The 21,817-nt window shown below is 44.1% G+C and overlaps 1 protein-coding gene across 2 annotated transcripts in view; it reads left to right on the top strand.

Annotated features, from left to right (window-relative positions):
* The window catches only part of LOC124720203 (ankyrin-3-like), an 81,234-nt gene that overhangs the window by 37,583 nt on the left and 21,834 nt on the right, over positions 1-21,817 (top strand). For both annotated transcript variants that reach the window (XM_047245526.1, XM_047245527.1), the window contains one exon: positions 12,182-12,761. In XM_047245526.1, coding sequence (XP_047101482.1) covers positions 12,182-12,761 — 580 coding nt within the window. The remainder of the gene's footprint in view (positions 1-12,181; positions 12,762-21,817) is intronic.

The raw sequence follows: 21,817 nt of genomic DNA, 5'->3' as shown, positions 1-21,817 counted from the left end.
ATCATTGGCCCCAAGGCAGAAGCGACTCTCATCGCTGAAGACGACACGTCTCCATTCGTCCCTCCATTCACGCCTGTCGCGACACCACTGGAGGCGGGCTGCACGATGTTGGGGCGTGAGCGGAAGACGGCCTAACGGTGTGCGGGACCGTAGCCCAGCTTCATGGAGACGGTTGCGAATGGTCCTCGCCGATACCCCAGGAGCAACAGTGTCCCTAATTTGCTGGGAAGTGGCGGTGCGGTCCCCTACGGCACTGCGTAGGATCCTACGGTCTTCGCTTGCATCCGTGCGTCGCTGCGGTCCGGTCCCAGGTGGACGGGCACGTGCACCTTCCGCCGACCACTGGCGACAACATCGATGTACTGTGGAGACCTCACGCCCCACGTGTTGAGCAATTCGGCGGTACGTCCACCCGGCCTCCCGCATGCCCACTATACGCCCTCGCTCAAAGTCCGTCAACTGCACATACGGTTCACGTCCACGCTGTCGCGGCATGCTACCAGTGTTAAAGACTGCGATGGAGCTCCGTATGCCACGGCAAACTGGCTGACACTGACGGCGGCGGTGCACAAATGCTGCGCAGCTAGCGCCATTCGACGGCCAACACCGCGGTTCCTGGTGTGTCCGCTGTGCCGTGCGTGTGATCATTGCTTGTACAGCCCTCTCGCAGTGTCCGGAGCAAGTATGGTGGGTCTGACACACCGGTGTCAATATGTTCTTTTTTCCATTTCCAGGAGTGTATATATAAAATCTGAAAAATTATGTATGGTTGCAAACTACTTAAGTGCCTATACAATTTAAGTTAATCATATTAATCTTTAATTTGTGTCTCAGAAATCTTTAATTTTTGTGTCAGAAAAATCTGGTAGCAAACAGATGTAAAATGCATACAGGAGAGACGTCTGAAGTGAGACCAGACATTATAGATAAATCCTAGTGAATTAACAAAATACACACAACAGTATAATGTTCACTGACGAAAGAAAGATACTGAAGCAATGGCCTGTTCTCTGTTGACCACACAGGGGCAGAAACGAAAGTAAGAGAAGAATTGTGAAAACATCACCGAGTTTTTGAGCATCGAGGAATATTGTATGTAGTCTTGCATTTAGAGCAAAACATCTTTCCAACCCTGATTCCTTGGCGACCAAGTTGTTTTGGCGTGGAATACGACGACCACGGTGAGGTACAGCTCTCTGTGCTCGGCAAGGAGCAGCTTCAACGACAACATTTAATGAGTAAACACTGTAAGTTGTGTGTGGATATACGTACAAAGAGACACAACCATCGAAATACTTGCCAAAGAGAATATATAAACGTTGTCCGTGTGGTTGCAAATGTGTGAAAGAAAAAGCCAACACACAATGCACAAAAGTTCCATATGTGTGGGTATGCAGTGATTCTGTAAACGTGTTCACCCCAGAAGTGCCGAGGTGTATGCTGGTGTGAGTCAGCAGCTTAAATACCCAAACGCCACCTTTATTAACCGTTTAGCTAGAGGCAGAAGAGGGACCTTTTTTCGTCCAAGCAACCCCTTTCCATGGTCTTAGACTTGGCGCACGGCTCAGCTCCAGAAACAGTTGTTCCTCCTGCGGCAGTGCGGCCAATCACAGGCACTGAGGACAGTTGACAGTGATAATGGACAGCGACAGATCATACTTAAAGCACACCAGTGGCGAGACGCAATCAATACCTTCACCGCGCGATAACAACGGTGAAGTCACTGATGACAGTGCCACTAAAGCAGAGTTATTAAACAGGTTTTCTGAAACTAATTCACCAAAGAAGACGAAAAAAATATTTCGGAATTCCGATAAAGAACAACTGCCTAGATGAGAAACATAGAAGTAGACATCCATGGTGTAGCAAAGCAGGTTAAATCACGTAATAAAGGCAAGACCTCCGGTCCAGATTGTACCCCACTCAGGTTCACTTCCGATTATGCTGATGCTACAGCTCCATATTTAAGAATTATACACAACCGCCTGCTCACAGAAAGTTCCGTACCTAAATTCTGGAAAGTTGCTCAAGTCTCACCAATACCCAAGAAGGAAAGTAGGAGTAATCCACTGAATTACAGGCCCACAGCACTAACGTCGATTTGCAGTAGGATTTTGGAACATATACTGTGTTCGAACATTATGAATTACCTCGAAGAAAACGATTTATTGACACATAGATATGTTGTCGTTGTTGTGGTCTTCAGTCCTGAGACTGGTTTGATGCAGCTCCCCATGCTAATCTATCCTGTGCAAGCTCCTTCATCTCCCAGTACCTACTGCAACCTACATCCTTCTGAATCTGCTTAGTGTAATCATCTCTTGGTCTCCCTCTACGATTTTTACCCTCCACACTGCCCTCCAATGCTAAATTTGTGATCCCTTGATGCCTCAGGACATGTCCTACCAACCGGTCCCTTCTTCTAGTCAAGTTGTGCCACAAACTTCTCTTCTCCCCAATCCTATTCAATACCTCTTCATTAGTTACGTGATCTACCCACCTAATCTTCAACATTCTTCTGTAGCACCACATTCCGAAAGCTGCTATTCTCTTCTTGTCCTAACTATTTACCGTCCATGTTTCACTTCCATACGTGGCTACACTCCATACTTCCTGACACTATACTCGACGTTAACAAATTTCTCTTCTTCCGAAACGCTTTCCTTGCCATTGCCAGTCTACATTTTATATCCTCTCTACTTCGACAATCATCAGTTATTTTGCTCCCCAAATAGCAAAACTCCTTTACTACTTTAAGTGTCTCATTTCCTAATCTAATTCCCTCAGCATCACCCGACTTAATTCGACTATATTCCATTATCCTCGTTTTGCTTTTCTTGATGTTCATCTTATATCCTCCTTTCAGGAAACTGTCCATTCCGTTCAACTGCTCTTCCAAGTCCTTTGCTGTCTCTGACAGAATTACAATGTCATCGGCAAACCTCAAAGTTTTTATTTCTTCTCCACGGATTTTAATACCTACTCCAAATTTTTCTTTTGTTTCCTCTACTGCTTGCACAATATACAGATTGAATAACATCGGGGAGAGGCTACAACCCTGTCTCACTTCCTTCCCAACCACTGCTTCCCTTTCATGCCCCTCGACTCTTATAACTGCCATCTGGTGTCTGTACAAATTGTAAATAGCCTTTCGCTCCCTGTATTTTACCCCTGCCACCTTTAGAATTTGAAAGAGAGTATTCCAGTCAACATTGTCAAAAGCTTTCTCGAAGTCTACAAATGCTAGAAACGTAGGTTTGCCTTTCCTTAATCTTTCTTCTAAGATAAGTCGTAAGTCCAGTATTGCCTCACGGATGCAAAACACATCGTTGTTGTAAAACACAACTACCTCTTTATACTCATCAAGTGATGAATGCTATCGACAGGGGATGTCAAACTTATTCCAAATTTTTAGATTTCCAGAAGACTTTCGACACCGTTCCTCACATGCGTCTTCTGACCAAACTGCATGAATATGGAAAATCGCCTCAGTTGTGCGACTGGCTTCGTGATTTCCTCTCAGTAAGATCACAGTCCGTAGTAATAGACGGAAGGTCATCGAGTAAAACAGAAGCAATATCCTGCGTTCCCCAAGGAAGTGTTATAGGCCATCTGTTGTGTCCGAGCGGGGTAGCCGCGCGGTCTGTGGCGTCCTGTCACGCTCCGTGTGACTCCCCCCGTCGGAGGTTCGAGTCCTCCATCGGGCATGGGTCTGTGTGTCGTCCTTAGCGTAAGTTAGTTTATGTTAGATTAAATAGCGTGTAAGCTTAGCGACGGATGACCTTAGCAGTTTGGTCCCATAAGACCTTACCACAAATTTCCATATTTTTCCCTCTATTGTTCCTGAACAATATTAACGACATAGGAGACAATCTGAGTAGCCCTCTCAGATTGTTTGCAAATGATGCTGTTATTTACCGTCTTGTTAAGTCATCAGATGACCAAAACGAACAGCAAAATGATTTAGATAAGATGTCTGTATGGTGCGAAAAGTGGCAATTGAAGCTGAATAAAGAAAAGAGTGAAGTTATTTACATGAGTGCTAAATGAAATCCAAAGAAATTTTGATTACGCGATAAGTCACACTTAATATTAAGGCTGTAAATCCAACTAAATACTTGGGGATTACAATTACAAGTAACCTAATTTGGAACGATCACATAGATAATTTTTTGCTTAGAGCAAACCAAAGACTGCAGTTCATTGGCAGAACGCTTAAAAGCTGCACCAGCTTTACTAAAGAGACTGCTTACACCAGGCTTGTCCGTCCTATTCTGGAGTATTGCTGTGCGGTGTGGGATCGCCATCGGGAGGGACTGATGGACGACATAACAGTACTCCGCTCGTTTTTCATTCATAATTGACGTCTTCCAAAGCTGAAAAAAATGTATTTGCCTAAGGTGAAAGACGTAAGAGCAATACACTGGCGTATGTTTACGATTATTTGGTTTATTAAGGAAAGGCATTTGTAGACTTAGAGAAAGCTTCTGACAATGATGACTGGAATACCTGGAATACTCTCTTTCAAATTCTGAAGGCGACAGGGGTCAAATACAGCGAGTGATGGCTATTTACAATTTGTACAGAAACCAGATGGCAGTTATAACAGCCGAGGGGCATGAAAGGAAAACAGTGGTTGAGAATGGAGTGAGACATGGTTGTAGCCCATCCCCAACGTCATTCAGTCTATGTACTGAGCAAGCAGTAAAGAAAACAAAAGAAAAGTACTGGAATTCTTTCAGAGAGAGCAAAGGACCTGGAAGAGCAGTCGAAGGGAACGGACAGTGTCTTCAAAGGAGGATAAAAGATGAACTTAAACAAAAGCGAAACGATGATAATGGGAAGTAGTCGAATTAAATCACGTGAGGCTGAGGGGATTATATTAGCAAACGAGGCACTTAAAGTAGTAGATGACTTTTGCTACACTCCTGGAAATTGAAATAAGAACACCGTGAATTCATTGTCCCAGGAAGGGGAAACTTTATTGACACATTCCTGGGGTCAGATACATCACATGATCACACTGACAGAACCAAAGGCACATAGACACAGGCAACAGAGCATGCACAATGTCGGCACTAGTACAGTGTATATCCACCTTTCGCAGCAATGCAGGCTGCTATTCTCCCATGGAGACGATCGTAGAGATGCTGGATGTAGTCCTGTGGAACGGCTTGCCATGCCATTTCCACCTGGCGCCTCAGTTGGACCAGCATTCGTGCTAGACGTGCAGACCGCGTGAGACGACGCTTCATCCAGTCCCAAACATGCTCAATGGGGGACAGATCCGGAGATCTTGCTCGCCAGGGTAGTTGACTTACACCTTCTAGAGCACGTTGGGTGGCACGGGATACATGCGGATGTGCATTGTCCTGTTGGAACAGCAAGTTCCCTTCCCGGTCTAGGAATGGTAGAACGATGGGTTCGATGACGGTTTGGATGTACCATGCACTGTTCAGTGTACCCTCGACGATCACCAATGGTGTACGGCCAGTGTAGGAGATCGCTCCCCACACCATGATGCCGGGTGTTGGCCCTGTGTGCCTCGGTCGTATGCAGTCCTGATTGTGGTGCTCACCTGCACGGCGCCAAACACGCATATGACCATCATTGGCACCAAGGCAGAAGCGACTCTCATCGCTGAAGACGACACGTCTCCATTCGTCCCTTCATTCACGCCTGTCGCGACACCACTGGAGGCGGGCTGCACGATGTTGGGGCGTGAGCGGAAGACGGCCTAACGGTGTGCGGAACCGTAGCCCAGCTTCATGGAGACGGTTGCGAATGGTCCTCGCCGACACCCCAGGAGCAACAGTGTCCCTAATATGCTGGGAAGGGGCGGTGCGGTCCCCTACGGCACTGCGTAGTATCCTACGGTCTTGGCGTGCATCCGTGCGTCGCTGCGGTCCGGTCCCAGGTCGACGGGCACGTGCACCTTCCGGCGACCACTGGCGACAACATCGATGTACTGTGGAGACCTCACGCCCCACGTGTTGAGCAATTCGGCGGTACGTCCACCCGGCCTCCCGCATGCCCACTATACGCCCTCGCTCAAAGTCCGTCAACTGCACATACGGTTCACGTCCACGCTGTCGCGGCATGCTACCAGTGTTAAAGACTGCGATGGAGCTCCGTATGCCACGGCAAACTGGCTGACACTGACGGCGGCGGTGCACAAATGCTGCGCAGCTAGCGCCATTCGACGGCCAACACCGCGGTTCCTGGTGTGTCCGCTGTGCCGTGCGTGTGATCATTGCTTGTACAGCCCTCTCGCAGTGTCCGGAGCAAGTATGGTGGGTCTGACACACCGGTGTCAATGTGTTCTTTTTTCCATTTCCAGGAGTGTATTTGGGGAGCAAATTATCTGATGATGGTGGAAGTAGAAAGGATGTAAGATGTAGACTGGCAATGACAAGGAAAGCGTTTCAAAAGAAGAGAAATTTGCTAACATCGAGTATAGTTTTAAATGTCAGGAAGTCGTTTCTGAAAGTATTTTTATGGTGTGTAGCTATGTATGGATGTGAAACATGGACGATAAATAGTTTATACAAGAAGAGAATAGAATCTTTCGAAATGTTGTGCTACAGAAGGATGCTGAAGATTAAATGGGTATACTACGTAACTAATCTGGAGGTACTGAGTAGAATTGGGGAGAAGAGAAATTTGTGGCACAAATTGATTAGAAGAAGGGATCTCTTGGTCTGCCTTTTCTTGAGGCATCAAGGTATCACCAGTTCAGTATTGGAGAGCAGCGTGGAGGGAGACCAAGATATGAATACATTAAGTAGATAGCCGTAGGTACTTTGAGATGAACGAGCTTACACAGAATAGAGCAGAATCAAACCAGTCTCTGAACTGAAGACCAAAACAACAACAACAACAACATGTTTACGATAGAAATCAGGAAGGAAAGTTATTCATACAGGGTGACACTTCGAGATTGAAATTTTCACACTGCAGCAGAGTGCGCGCTGATATGAAACTTCCTGGCATATTAAAAAGGTGTGCCGTACCGAGACAAGAACTAAAGACCTTTGCCTTTTGAGGGCAAGTGCTCTACCATCTGAGCTACCCAAGCAGGACTCACGTCCCCTCCTATGGGCTTCAGTTCTACCAGTACCTCGTCTCCTACCTTCCAAACTTCACATAAGGTCTTCTGCGAATCTTGCAAGGCTAGCACTCCAAAAAAGAAAGGATATTGCGGTGACATAGCTTAGGCACAGCCTGGGGTATGTTTGCAGACTGAAATTTTCACTCTGCAGCGGAGTGTACGCTGATATGAAACTTCCTGGCAGGAGTGCTTGTGAAGTTTGGTAGGTAGGAGACGAGGTACTGGCAGAACTGAAGCCCAGAGGACGGGACGTGAGTCGTGGTTGGGTAGCCCAGTCGACAGAGCAGTTACCCACGAAAGGCAAAGGTCCTGAGTTCGGATCTCGATCCGGCACACAGTTTTAATCTGCCAGGAAGTTTGAGGGTGACAATTATTGACCTACATGAAATGAAATCTTCATAGCTTCAGAACAGTTTCCTTTATGGCGTTCAAATTGCAATGTTGGCTGTGGGGGATGATGAGAGTTTGCGTATGCACGTGCGCCTTGTTGTTGTCGGCTATGTGCACGAGAAAACGTCACGGTACAGCGTACCTGCACATATACCACTTGTGAAGGCCTACTACACGAGCAATAACAGCCCAAATGCGGCTCAAAGGAAGTGGTGCGACCGAGATCAGGATGAAGACATCCGGTCCGTGTGTGCTAAAAATCAAGAATATAATTCGCAAGTTTGAGAGAACGGGTAGCTTTCGTGCTGACAGTGTTCGCAAGGTCGGTGGACCAAAACGGATGGAAACGCCTGAAAACATCACGATGACAAGCGCTGTGTTTCAAACCAGCCCCAGGAAATCCATCAGACGAGCTGCACAAGAGCTGGGAATCAACTGGGAGGCACTGCGACGTACAGTTGTTGAAGACCTGCATCTTTTCCCATATAAAATTCAAACTCCTCAGCCATTAAGCACGAGGGCCATGGAACAGCAGTTTTGTTTCGCCTACACTCTTGTCTCCAGAATTGACGAACAGGACTTTGATGTGAATATGGTTTCGTTTCGCCCCTAAGCCCACATCTATTTGGATGGGTTCGTCAATAAGCGAAGTTGGCGCATTTGGTGGACTGAGACTGCGCATTCGGTGATCGAGAAGTCTCTTCACCCTCAACGGGTGACTGTGTGGTGTGCAGTGTCCAGTCACGGAATAATCAGTGCAATATTCTTTTGGTTTTGGAAGATGATATAATCACGATTATCCAAAGTTACCCTCATTTCGATAAGATGTGATTCATGCAAGATAGTGCTCGACCCCTTCGAAGCAGGGAACTGTTTGATGTCCTGGGGGAGCATTTTGGGGACCGCATTCTGGCTCTGGTGTACCCAGGAGGCACGGGCATGGACCTCGATTGGCCTCCATATTCTCTGGATCTGAATACATCTTCTTTCGGTGGGGCTATATTAAGGCCAAAGTGTACAGCAATAGCCCAGGGACTGTTGCTGAGCTGAAAACAGACATTCAGGAGGTCATCGCCAGCATCGATTTTCCGACACTTCAGCGGGTCACGTAGAATTTCGCTATTCATCTGCGCCACCTCATCGCCAATGACGGCAGGCACATCGAAGATGTCATAACCTTAATCCGAATATATGTAGTGACGTTTACGTTTTGAATAAATTGTAACACGCCGAACTTTGTAACTAATTAATATTTTTTTCTTCTTCTTTATATACAGTCAGCCAGAAAAATGTATGCACACCATAAGAAACGAAAACTATTACTTATGTGTTTATTTTACAATTAATAATTCATCACATATGTTGTACAACTTTCAGCTTAGCATAGGGTTACTTTAAGCGTTAAAATGTTTACAGTCGGCGGCTATACACATAGCAGAATGACGAGCGATCGTTAAAATTCTCTAAGCACTATGGTACTTAACATCTGATGGCATTACTCCCTTAGACTTAGAACTACTTAAACCTAACTAACCTAAGGACATCCCACACATCCATGCCGGAGGCAGGATTCGAACCTGCGACTGTAGCATCAGCGCGATTCCGGACTGAAGCGCCTAGAACCGCTCGGCCACAGCTTCCGGCTCGTCGCAACTATGTCAGTCACTGCTACAGTGTAGATCGTTGCACATGTCGCTGTAATCTCCTGGAGAAGTTCCTCCAGCGTGGGAAGTTCCTCCAGTTCCCCACAAGTAAAAGTCCGTAGGTGTTAGATCTGGCGACCGTGGAGGGAACTCAACGGGTCTTCTTCATCCAGTCCAATGCCCCAGCCGCGGGACACGATGGGAATTAGAATGCCCATCGAACACCCCATGTTGTTCTCGGCCACTTTTATTTGTATGGATTCGTTAGTAAGTGAAGTTGGCACGGTTGGGTGCTGAGAGTCAGTATTTGGCGATCGAGATGTCACTTTACCCTCAATGGGAGACTGTGTGGTGTGCAATGTCCACTCATGGATTATCCAAATTCACCTTGGAGGTGCACTTTTGGGACCATTCTGGTTCTGATACACACAGAGGCCACTAGCATGGGCCTAGACTGTATTCACTTTCAGATACAACAGCTATGCCATGCATACCTGCTCTATTCTCCTGTATTACTACATGTAACACTTCTCCCCCTCCTAAGTACCTGTTCGTTGAATAGATTAAAGATAATTGTTTATAGTACACCACCCTGCCGGACTCATTTGTGAACATGCGTAGAACCTGTGTAGAGTGCACTCCAATGGAACTCTTCTCTTTTATTATACAGCTTCCACATAATATATCACTCTCTATGCATATTCCTACACTCTCCTGTACCTCAAACTTTATTTGGTCATTTTACATCATGTGACGTTTCCTGTAGACCTACCAAAGCTATGTATTTACAATTTCAAATTAAGTTTAATGATATTACTCCTTCTTGGATTCTTCGTTTTTTCCCGAATCCAAACTGACTTTCTGATAATCCTGTCTCAATTGTTCGAAGACAGTGGAAGCTTTTATTTGATAAGGCATTCTCAACTAAGCTAAGGCTTCGGTAATTTTCGTATTTTAAGACATTCCTCCTTTAAGGACAAATATCGTATAATGTTTTTCTAGAATCTGAGGGCAAATTCCCCAGTTTCTATATGTTATGCTAGGGAGTATTTAACAGATTTCTAATTCCAATTCTTCCACGTTCGACATAGTCAGCTAGAATGTTGTCTTTCCCAGGACTTTTTTGTTTCTCGGATTTTCAGAGCTAGCTGATAGAAAACAAGTGCAATAAATAATAGTAATTTAAAAAGTCATTTAAAGGATCAACCTGATCATCTAACTTAGTAACTGGAACTGTGACTATTTTCAGCGCTAATAACAGCTTATAATGAAGAACTTACACCAACAAAGGTCAGTTATCAGTACCATCTGCAACAATTTGGTAGGGTGTCATGAATTATCAAATGATAGAAAAAATGTGTGTTGAAAATATAGCATATTCTCTATGACTGGCCCTGACATATCCCCCTACAGTAATGGCTCCCAACTTTTCTGAGACCATTATCCCAGAGTGCAAACAGACACTAGCTAGAGCTCCACCTCCCCCGCCCCACCCCCCTACCCACCCAAACACACACACTAAGTCATCATATTTAGCAATTAACTAAACTCCACTTAGAAGAATATTTCCTTCGAAAATTTTTTTTTTGAAAGTGATGAAAGATAAATGATACTTAGCTTTGTAGACGTTTTATTAATCCTCAGACTAATGTGTCAATTATACAATTGGTACTTCTGATTTGTAATGATGTAGCCTTTCTCATTGCGTCTAAGACTACTCAAAAATGGAAGTTAACTAACTGTCTGCAGTGAAGTTATGCACTTGTTACAAAACTTGTTTCCTCTACACCACTTCTCTCTCTATTGACACTTGTGTCACCCTCACCCTGCACCTTTACTTAAAATCAATCAAGTGAAAATTCGTGCACTCTACTTACTGTTTCTGAATCACTTGATTGCTGGACTCCTTACTTCTGCAGTGTCAGAAATTGAAAGATTTTAACTTGCCAACGCTTTGTGTGTGACTAGGTGCCACAAATAATAATAAAAAAAGTGCTGTACACATCTTACACTACAATAATAGCCACTACATAGCCACTACATAGTAAGTGTTGAGCTGAAATTAATATTCTTTCATTTACTATTATGAACTGAGTGATGACGAAATTTCTGGTCATTTGCTAGAAATTTTTATGAGATATTGAAGCATATGTGATCTATATGTCTCAATTTCTCCATCATGGTACAAAGTGAAAACTATTGCGTGCAGCAGGAGGATAATGTGTGGAATATGAAGTTCATACATTCGTTTGACCAGCTGTAGCATACACCACATTGTGTCATTCATTACTTCTATTATTTGAAAATAAAAATTAATTAATGTTAACTTATGTAATAACTATTACATTGTTGTGAAATATTAATGATAAACATGATCTTTTAGAAATAATTTAGTATTGTGAGCGAAACACAGTTGGACACAGTTGTTTGTACCCCACATAAAATTTAATTTTATCCACTGGGGGAGGGGGCCGTTACGCCACTACCCTACAAAATATTGGGTGTTGTCATGTTGGAATATGTGAGAAATTGCCATCAAGCTATGCCCACCATCTCTATATCATGTTTCTAGAAAAGTCATTCCAGATGTGACAGCAGTTAGTTGATCCCCTGTATCAGTTCCTGGAGGGAAACATGCTGGGCTAGCGGTTAAGGGCAGAGGGGTACAGATTTCAGACATAAAATATCATTGTTTCCTTAAATAAGTGCAGAAATTGGGACTGTGTGTTGAATAAAATATGCTCTTAGTTTTGTGCTAGATCACCATTTTGATACTTTGAGCAAGTAATTGTACAAAGAGACAAATGATAGGAGGCCTGTATTCCTTCCGTGGCATTTTTTACAAGCAAATAGGGAAGTTTTAAGAGGAGATGTAATAGATTTTCAAAAGTATTATTTCCTTCATCTACACACTTTAATCTATGTTGTGTGTGAATTTTATCCTGATGGCAGCTTTTTAAATGCCTTTAAATTGATAAAATAATTAACTCTGCACTGGCAGCCACTCCCATCTGTCCCTTGGGAAACTGTGTTCCAGAATCCCTCACAGTGGGACGAGTTCAGCAGGCTGAGGAGGCCACGGCCGTGGATCTGGGTGCTCTGCTGGACGCCGGGGACGGCGCTGTGGTTACTCTGCTGGCCGGGGACAATACGCGGCTTGTGGCTCACAGGGCTGTCTTGGCCGCCAGGAGTCGCGTGTTTGCGGACATGTTCCGTCGCGTCACTGTAGAGGGCAGCAGCAGCCAGCTCGTACTCTCGGACACAGAGGGTCCTGTGCTCCGCCAGGTTCTGGCATACCTCTACACCCAGCAGGTGCCCCAGCTGCCCAGCATGGCCCCACAGCTGCTGGTCGCCGCCGACGTATACGGCCTCTCGGCACTGAAAGCGCACTGTGAGCAACAGGTGGTCGCCCAGCTGTCTGTCGAGACTGCGGCAGCTGCAGGTGTTATCGCGATTAGGCATTCCGCCAACAGGCTGAAGCAGGCCGCCGTCGCCTTCATAAAGGCGCACTTGCTCCGTGTGATGGCGACGCAGGGCTGGGCTGAGGCTGTAGTTAACGACCCACAAACTATTGTGGAGTTGACTCACCTGATTGCAGAGACACCGACAGACACCAGGTAAGCGTGAGACAAGTTACAATTCTACATTACACAACGATAACTGTGTGTACTGCCAGGCCTACAATGTCCACCACAAAGTTTAATTAGATGTGCATGCGCAGTAAAATACACTACTACTGATATCAATTGTCTTGTATACAATATGTGATCAAATGTATCCAGACATCTGGCTGAATATGAGTTACAAATTCAATGAAGCCCTCCATCAGTAATGCTGGAATTCAGTCTGGTGTTGGTCCACCCTTAGCCTTGATCTTCCACTCTCGCAGCCATACGTTCAATCCGGTGCTGGATTGTATGTTGGGGAATGGCAGCTCATTCTACATGGAGTGCTGCACTGAAGAGAGGTATCGATGTTGCTCGGTGAGACCTGGCACGAAGCTGGCTTTCCAATATATCCCAGATGTGTTCTGTAGCGTTCAGGTCAGGACTCTGTGCGGGCCAATCCTTCACAAAGACGTTACTGTCATGCAACCACTCAGGCACAGCCCATGCATTATGAAAAGATGCTCTTTCATGTCGAAAAATGTAATCGCCATCCCCGAACTGCTCTTGAACAGTTGGAAACAAGAAGGCGCTTAAAACATGAATGTAGAACTGTGCTGTGATAGTGCCACGCAAAACAACAAGGGGTGCAAGCACCTTCCATGACAAATACGGCCATATCATAAAACCGCCGCCTTCGAATTTTACTGTTGCCACTACACATGCTGGCAGAGAGAGTTCACAGGGCATTCGCCATACCCACACCTTTCCATCCGATTGGTACATTGTGTACCATGATTAGTCACTCCACACAACGTTTTTCCACCGTTCAATCGTCCAATGCTTACGCTTCTTACACAAGGCGAGGCGTCATTTGACATTTACCATCGTGATGTGTGGCTTAAGAGCAGCCGCTCGACCATGAAATCCTAGTATTGTCACCTCCCGTCTGACTGTCATTGTACTTGTAGCGGATACCGACGCAGTTTCGATTTCCCATGTGATGTTCTGGATAGATGTGTGCCTATTACAGATTACGACCCTCTTCAACTGTCGGCAGTCTCTGTTATTCAACGGACGAGGTCGGCCTGTACGCTTTTGTGCTGTATGTGTCCCTTCACGTTTCCACTTCGCTATCACATCGGACCTATGCATGTTTAGGAGTGTGGAAATCTCGCGTACAGACGTATGACAAGTGAGACATCAATCACCTGACCACATTCGAAGTCCGTCAGTTCCGCGGAGTACCCCATTCTGCTGTCTCACGGTGTGTAATGTCCACTGAGGCGGCAATATGGAGTACCTGGCAGTAGGTATCAACACAATGCACCTAATATGAAAAACGAACGTTTCTGGGGGTGTCCAGATACCTTTGGTCACATAATGTGTGTCATACAAATACCGGCGTGGTCTGCATTGGATTGTCACACACTAACTGAATAGCTTCTCTAAATGCTCTCAAGGAACATGCATGCTCGAAGTAAGGAAACATAAAGACATTGTACTTCGCAACTAAGCAGGTTGAATGCCACAAACAAGTGCCGATGTCGAACATTTCAAATACGGTATCTCGTAAACGACTCGTACTTGAATCCTGCAACAAACACCACTGACATTCTGAACTACGCTACTCTTCGTTTGTTAATGTCAATAGGAGTAGGTCTATTTAGAAAAGTGTATCTTGTCACAACAAATACACCTCCTACGTATTAGTACAATCTATGGATTGGCTAACAATACGAGCTCCAGACTACCAATCCACTGTATGAAAACAGCAGATGAATAGCACTTTCAATACCCGCAATATTTCTGGAGTAAGCATTAGGTGATTTACCCTATATGTTGGCAAAATAGTAAAGTTTCTTACATACTGACACTCTAACCTGGATCCTGGAAGTTGTTAAGGCCACTGCTCGCATAAAGTGGGAAATCCAGGTTCGGGTCCCAGTCTGGCACAAATCTTCTAGTGTCACCAGTAAATTGTAGCGTGAGAATCTCATCGTATTTTAAACTGCAAACATATTTCTTCTGCGAAATACAGGTGTGATCTGCAGCAGGGTCTGTTCCTTCAGACATGCGTCCTTGTCTGAAGGACATGCCATAGGAGGTTTTTAAACACAGGCACTGTAAGTAGTATTCATATGCCCAGGCAAAGGTCGTGACAACAATAAGTAAGTTTCTTCCTGTGTGAGTTACAGTGATTGTTCTACAGCACGACATGGAAACTCACGGTGATATGTGGAGTTTTAGGTCGGTCATTGAAGCATGCTCGCATAGACGAAGTTGTTCGGCGATCATACTTGCACATTGGGAAATTCAGATTCCAGTCCAGGTCTGACATCAAGCTTTTTACATCACCAGTAAACTGTACAGTTGGGGTCTCATTGTATTCACGATTGTGAATACGTCTCTTGTACTTCACGCAGCTGTAGCTCACAGCAGTACTTGTTTCTTCAAACATGCATGGATGTCTGAAGACCATTGCACAGTAGAGCCATAAACACACACACACTGGAAATAGAAATAGCACTTTCTGATGGCTCACAATGCTTTCGTTGAATTCTAATAACATTTTCATCAAATATTTTGTTGGCAGATAAGTTAGCAAGAAGAGAATCATGCAATAGCCAAGATTTCCATAGCTACGTGGATTATTTAGGTCTTATTTGCAGTCAACATTTCTATTGAATTGCATGTGTACAACAAGGTGTTATTTACGTTAGCTCCTGAAATGTATGAAGAAAAAAGAAAATTAGCTGTGGCCACTGCAGGTTCCGTTCTAGTGATGGACACAATGATGGACTGCTCAGATCACAGACAGAGACCACAGTGACATGTGCTGTTGGCAGCTAGGGAAAGCCCGCTCTGTTCTCTGTGCTGTACATGCTACCCTAAACCTCTTCCTTCAAAGTACCCTCTGTTCTCGTTTGTTGTCTCCCCTGCTTCTGGGAATGAGATACCTATAAATGGCGTTATACTGTGTAAAGTGATGGTGAAGAAGCGGAGCAAATCTGTCGCTCCTTACCAGGACCAGGGAAACATCTACACTATGTGGTGAAAAGTATCCGGACTCCCCATAAAACATATGCTTTTCATATTAGGTGCATTGCGCTACCACCTACTGCCAGGTACTCCATATCAGTGACCTCAGTAGTCATTATACATCGTGAGAGAGCACAATGGGGCGCTTCGCGGAACTCATGGACTCCGAACGTGGTCAGGTGATTGGGTGTCACTTGTGTCATACGTGGGTACGCGAGATTTCCATACTCCTACACATCCCTAGGTCACTGTTTCCGATGTGATAGTGAAGTGGGAACGTGACGGGACACGTACAGCACTGAAGCATACAGGCCGACCTCGTCTGTTGACCGAAAGAGACCGCAGACAGTTGAAGAGGGTCTTAATGTGTGATAGGCAGACATCTATCCATATGATCACATAGGAATTCCAAACTGCATCACGATCCACTGCAAGTAGTATGGCAGTTAGGTGGGAGGTGACAGAACTCGGATTTCATGGTCGTGTGGCTGCTAATAGGCCACACATCATACCAGTAAATGCAAACAATGTCTCGCTTGGTTTAAGGAGAGTAAACATTGTACGACAGAACCGTGGAAAAACGTTGTGTGGAGTGACGAATCACGGTACACAATGTTGCCATCCGATGGCAGGGAGTGGGTGTGACGAATGCTTAGTGAACGTCATCTACCAGTGTGTGTAGTGCCAACAGTAAACTTCGGAGGCAGTTATGATGAAGAGCAATTCGTGGGTGGTGATTGCATCTTACAACCCGATCAAACACCTGTTCTGAATGCACGGCTTGGGGCGGAGTGGTTACACCTCAGTAATATTCCTGTAATGGACTGGCCTGCACAGAGTGCTGACCTGAATCCTACAGAACTTCTCGTGATGTTTTGGAACACCAACATCGTGCCAGGCCTTGCCGACTGACAAAGATACCTCTCCTCAGTGCACCACTCCATGAAGTATGGGCTGGCATTCCCCAAGAAACCTTCCAGCACCTGATTCAACGTATGCCTGCGAGAGTAGGAGCTGTCATCAAGGCCGACACCATATTGTATTCTAGCATTACCTATAGAGGGCGCCACAAACTTGTAATTCAATATCAGCCAGGTGTTTGGATACTTTTGATCACATAGTGTATCTTAGAATGCTGCAGCACAGTTCAAGGTATTTTAAATTCCCCATTCGTGATGTTTCCATTCTGTAAAACATGAAATCTTCGTTGTAGTGGTCAGTCACATTAGTCGCTACACCCATATCAGTACAACAGTTTTGTGTGTTGTGTATCTCCCTTTTACTTTCTAGGTATATATGTGGGATTCGCTGACAATTTCTGTAACAAAATTCATTAACTCTAAAAAACTATTCGAGGGGAATTAGAAAAAACTTTTTTGAAGTTTACTAATCTCTAAGGAATATGTTGTCATTCTCAATCGGAGCATATTTGGAACATCTCCCTTGAAGAAGATGATATGAAAACATAATTCCTAAACACCACATGACCACCTCACAAGAAAGGCGACTGGCTTTCATAACAGCTCTGCCGCTTGAGGCAGTTCCACATAATGCTCTGTCTTCCTTCACATTTGCTTCCCGCTTTTCGTCTGTTCTTTCCCATGATATTGCCATACTTCAGTGCACTCCCTTGTGCGACACACAAAGGAAGGCGCTTTTTCGTGTGAAAACTCCGTACTTGGCTCTTAGAGGAGGGTCTGTCAAATATCTACTGACCAGTCTTTGCTTAATTTTCCCTGTGGTTTTTGTAAATATTAGTCCTGCAGTGTTTTCTTCTGGTAGAACTTAGTATTTTCCTTTTCTGACCTGTTCCAGTTATTGGGCCATCCCCAACCACGTCAAAATGAAGGAGATCTTTAGATACTACTGTTCTTTTTTATGAACATATCACATTATAAATACTCACTACAATGCTAGTGACTAGTAATTATCATAAATTACTTTTATTTTTAGATATATCTGAATATTTATGCACCACTTACTGAGCGGCTTCGAAAACTGGAATTCATATCCTTCACATAATAATCCTTACACTCAATGATTCATTTCTCAATTATTTTTATTGTTACAGAAGTGTATTCCATAATTTTAAACGAAAATCAATGTTTGAATGAAAATGCTTATCGACACAGCCATGTTTTCAAGATGCCTATTATTTACACATTAACTTTAAATATATAATTCTATCTGAATTATTTAGAAGTAAAGTTGGGAAATCCACTTCTTAACTCAAATAGCGTGCATGTCACGAGACCCAACCAGTATCTTCTTCATTGCCTCAAGCTATGTACACTACTGCATTGTACCTATTCATCTGCTTACCATGACAACCAGTTCACACACAAGTATCCATCCACGTTACGTGCATGTACATGAAGCCTCTCTTCTTATGTCAATCGTAAATTCATCGCCCTGTTTCTTCGTGAGAAATTACAAACGTTAACCAACACACACACACACTCACAACTACAAGTGACAAAAGTAGAAGCTGCCACATCTTCAGTAAGATAGTTCTCATTTGATACACGTATCTCCAAACAGTTACTGCCATTGAACACCGCTGCTACATGTAGCATTGTTTGCAAAGCTCTGGAAATGCTTGTCTTTTTCCATGACAACACTTGCTTCATAAGCACCACTTGTAAATTGCACGTCGTCCAGACACCAGCCACAACTTTTTCACTCGTTATCACACTGTATACAAATTTCCATCAACTGGCATATGTAGCATAGTTCCTTTGTCTGTGCATTGCACTTATATTTAAATTATTATGCACTAATATAAAATACACACACACACACACACACACACATACACACAAACACACACACACACACACACGCACACGCACACACACACACACACACACACACACGCAAACACTTCAGTAACTATCTTGCAGTCTCCAGATATTTGCCTGTATCTTCTTCTAACTTGAAGAAGGCACAATGGACTTTCTCTACTTTCTATGTGAAAGCATGATTTCACGAATCTTTACTGAGATATATTTGGTGCATTGCCTTATGTAACCTATTTCTCATGGTTTTCAATCATACTCAATCATTCTTGTATCCATGACATATACTAATGCAGTATCATTACACTGAGCCCAGTAACCAAACCAAATTCTTGATTTCAGTGAGAGACAACCTGTAATCAGCCCTTGGGCGTATATATATATATATATATATATATATATATATATATATATATATATAAAAATTAATGTGTCTGCTTATTTTGCTGATCATACTCATAGACTCGTTCAGCCTCCCAGTCAGGTACTATTCAACGTTCACCTGTTTCATGTGAGTGCTCAGTGGCCAGTGTGAATCAAATAAAACTATTGGCCGAAGTTTCAATTCTGTGATAAAGGTTTTAATGGAAGTGAAAATTTTACTGCAGTAGCTTCGTAATATGACAAATAGTGTGCTCCATTTTTCTCTGAATTTCCTTCCCCAGTCATTTCAGAAGTATCTGTCACCATATTTACTGTATGTTCCCCCTACCGCCCAGTCTATAGCATATTACCTACAAACACCATCTGATGGACACAGTAGCAAATTAAGTAAATTTAAACGTTTTGCCAATCTAATTTCTGAGTGATTGTAACTTGGTATGTTAAACTGCTAGTATGAGGAACTCATGAGAGGCAGTGTGTAAACTGATTGTCTCACTAGGTAAGTTATTTATCTTAGTGGATTAGTCGACCCACTGTCGCCTTTGGCTGTATTGGTCCCATTACCTGTAGATGGACAGCTGCCCAGTGGTCTCTGTCTCACTACATGTATCGGAACCGTCTACCTCTGCACTGTGGGCCAGCCACTGGACACAGCAGGACCAACCCCCAATATACAGCCACACAGTGAGCACAGCGGCTGTGGCCGGACCCTCATCACAGCTGTGCAGATCACAGGTCCCCACTCAGCCCCCGTCTGTGGCATGTCGTGAGTTCTGTCGCTACATAAGCATATCTTTAAACAAATTAGAGGAGGGTGGTGTTAGCGAAGTGTTATGGCGAAAAAATCGAATTTTAGTTTCTAAAAAGCAGAGATGGCAATGGTTAACAGTAAACTTATTGTTTTAATCGATGTCAACATCTTTCTTTGCATTATGTTCATTCAGTGTGATAGTATGGGGATTGTTTCCTAAGCTAAAATTCTTTTCCAAAGTTTCTGTATTTATTAATGTAGTGGATGGAGTTTCTAGTTTCATTGTTGGTTATATATCTCCCAAATTAATCTTGAAGGGAATGGATGTGGAAGTAGGTTGCTGGTGCATTGCTATATGAGAGGAACATAAATTTATGGACTTTACCAGCTGCAAAAGTGGAAGGTAGAGTCTACAGAAAGTGAAGCATGTGAGACTGGAAAGATAACCTCCACATAAGACTATGAACATCACTTCATGTGGAATTTATGTTTAAATATACATTACATCAACAAGAACTGAAGTATCTGGAAGGGCTAACGAAACTAAATGATACTTCACAGGTTGAGACAGTATGTGACATTATATCAATTGAAAAATTCAATCAAATTTACACAGAACTTCGTGGCATGAACCGATTTATAATTTGGCATTGCAACCACACTTACCTGGACACATGCGTTGGTCCTGTTGGGAAGAACATCCTAAAGTCATTATACCCTCTCTTGAGGCAAAGTGGCCCATAACCATTGCAATTCGTCCTTGATATCGCAGTTACTACGACTGCAATGGATTGACACCTGACATGATCCTACTTGTTAGATCTGGATGTCTTTCGGGACATGGGGGTATTTCAACGTCATGCAGACAATTCATGCAGATACATCCCATGTGTGGGTCAGCATTTTCCTGCTGATTGTTGATGTCACAACACTGTTGCAAGAGAGGCAGCAAATAGGGACACGGGATGTCAGTGGCGTACCATTGTGCTGACAGTGTCCTCAGTCAGTATGAGTCTTGAGCTGAGGTCATAGCCAGTGGTTCCACACACCATGACACCAGAAGTAACACTGTTGCTCGTCTCCAGGAAACAGGAAGAATGCGACCTCTACCAAGGTCGCCGCCATAGTGCCTGACGATGCTCATCTGGGCCAGTACAAGATGTGATTCATTGCTATAATGCCAGTAGCCTATGCATTATATTCACAGCACCATCCCAGTAGTAGCCTTTTCTGTGTTGGTAGTAATGACAGCCACACATGGCTCAATAATTCCATAGTCCATCTGCTAGTAGTCTCTGACACCAATGCAGCGAAGAGGAAGACATGCTCATGGCCTTAGGGACTGTGAACAAAACAATACATTACTGCGACTGGCTGGTCCAATAACAAAAGTGTTAAGGGAGGTGACCACGAGTGTATCTAAGAAGATTAGAAAAATGAGTGAAATATAAGTGATACACTTTGATCGGTTGCAATGCTGTCTTGAGGCAGTAAAATATTGCCGGACATGATAGCTTGGCCAATCTGGCTGCAAACCTAGTGAGACCTTAGATACTTCTGTTAGTACAGGGTGGAGCAAATTAAAGTGGCCTGGGAGGTTGGATAGGTTTGCACTTGAATATATGCATATAGCCACACCCTGTGACATGCACGCCATGTGATCCACCACGTGATCCACATCAGTTCACATTGTAGTGCGGGCTGTGCCAGTGTGAGAGGAGCAGAGCAAAGGGGGCGATGGTACTCTCATTGGAGCATCAGGCGTTCGTCGTGAAAAGTTATGTGAGAACGAAGTCATGGAAACGGTGTGGTCAGTTGTTTTCTGCCAAATTTAGTGGTGTTAAAGTGTGAGCTTAATCCGAAAGTGCTGTCAAACAGGATCTGTTTTGAACCAGTAAAAAAAGATGCCTAAACTCTCCTGTACACCACAAATCATGGCTGCAGTGCGCCAGAAAATGTTTCAGATACCTACCAAATCAATCCAACACCTGTCACAAGAGACCATGATATCACACTGATTATGCAGACCTGCATATTCAGGGTGGTCCATTCACTGACTGGGCCAAATATCTCACAAAATAAGCGTCCATTGA

This window comes from Schistocerca piceifrons, chromosome 11 (assembly GCF_021461385.2).
Source record: "Schistocerca piceifrons isolate TAMUIC-IGC-003096 chromosome 11, iqSchPice1.1, whole genome shotgun sequence".
Classification (NCBI taxonomy): domain Eukaryota; kingdom Metazoa; phylum Arthropoda; class Insecta; order Orthoptera; family Acrididae; genus Schistocerca; species Schistocerca piceifrons.
The sequence above is the reverse complement of the archived record's forward strand: the minus strand, read 5'-3'. Positions and strand labels throughout refer to the sequence as shown.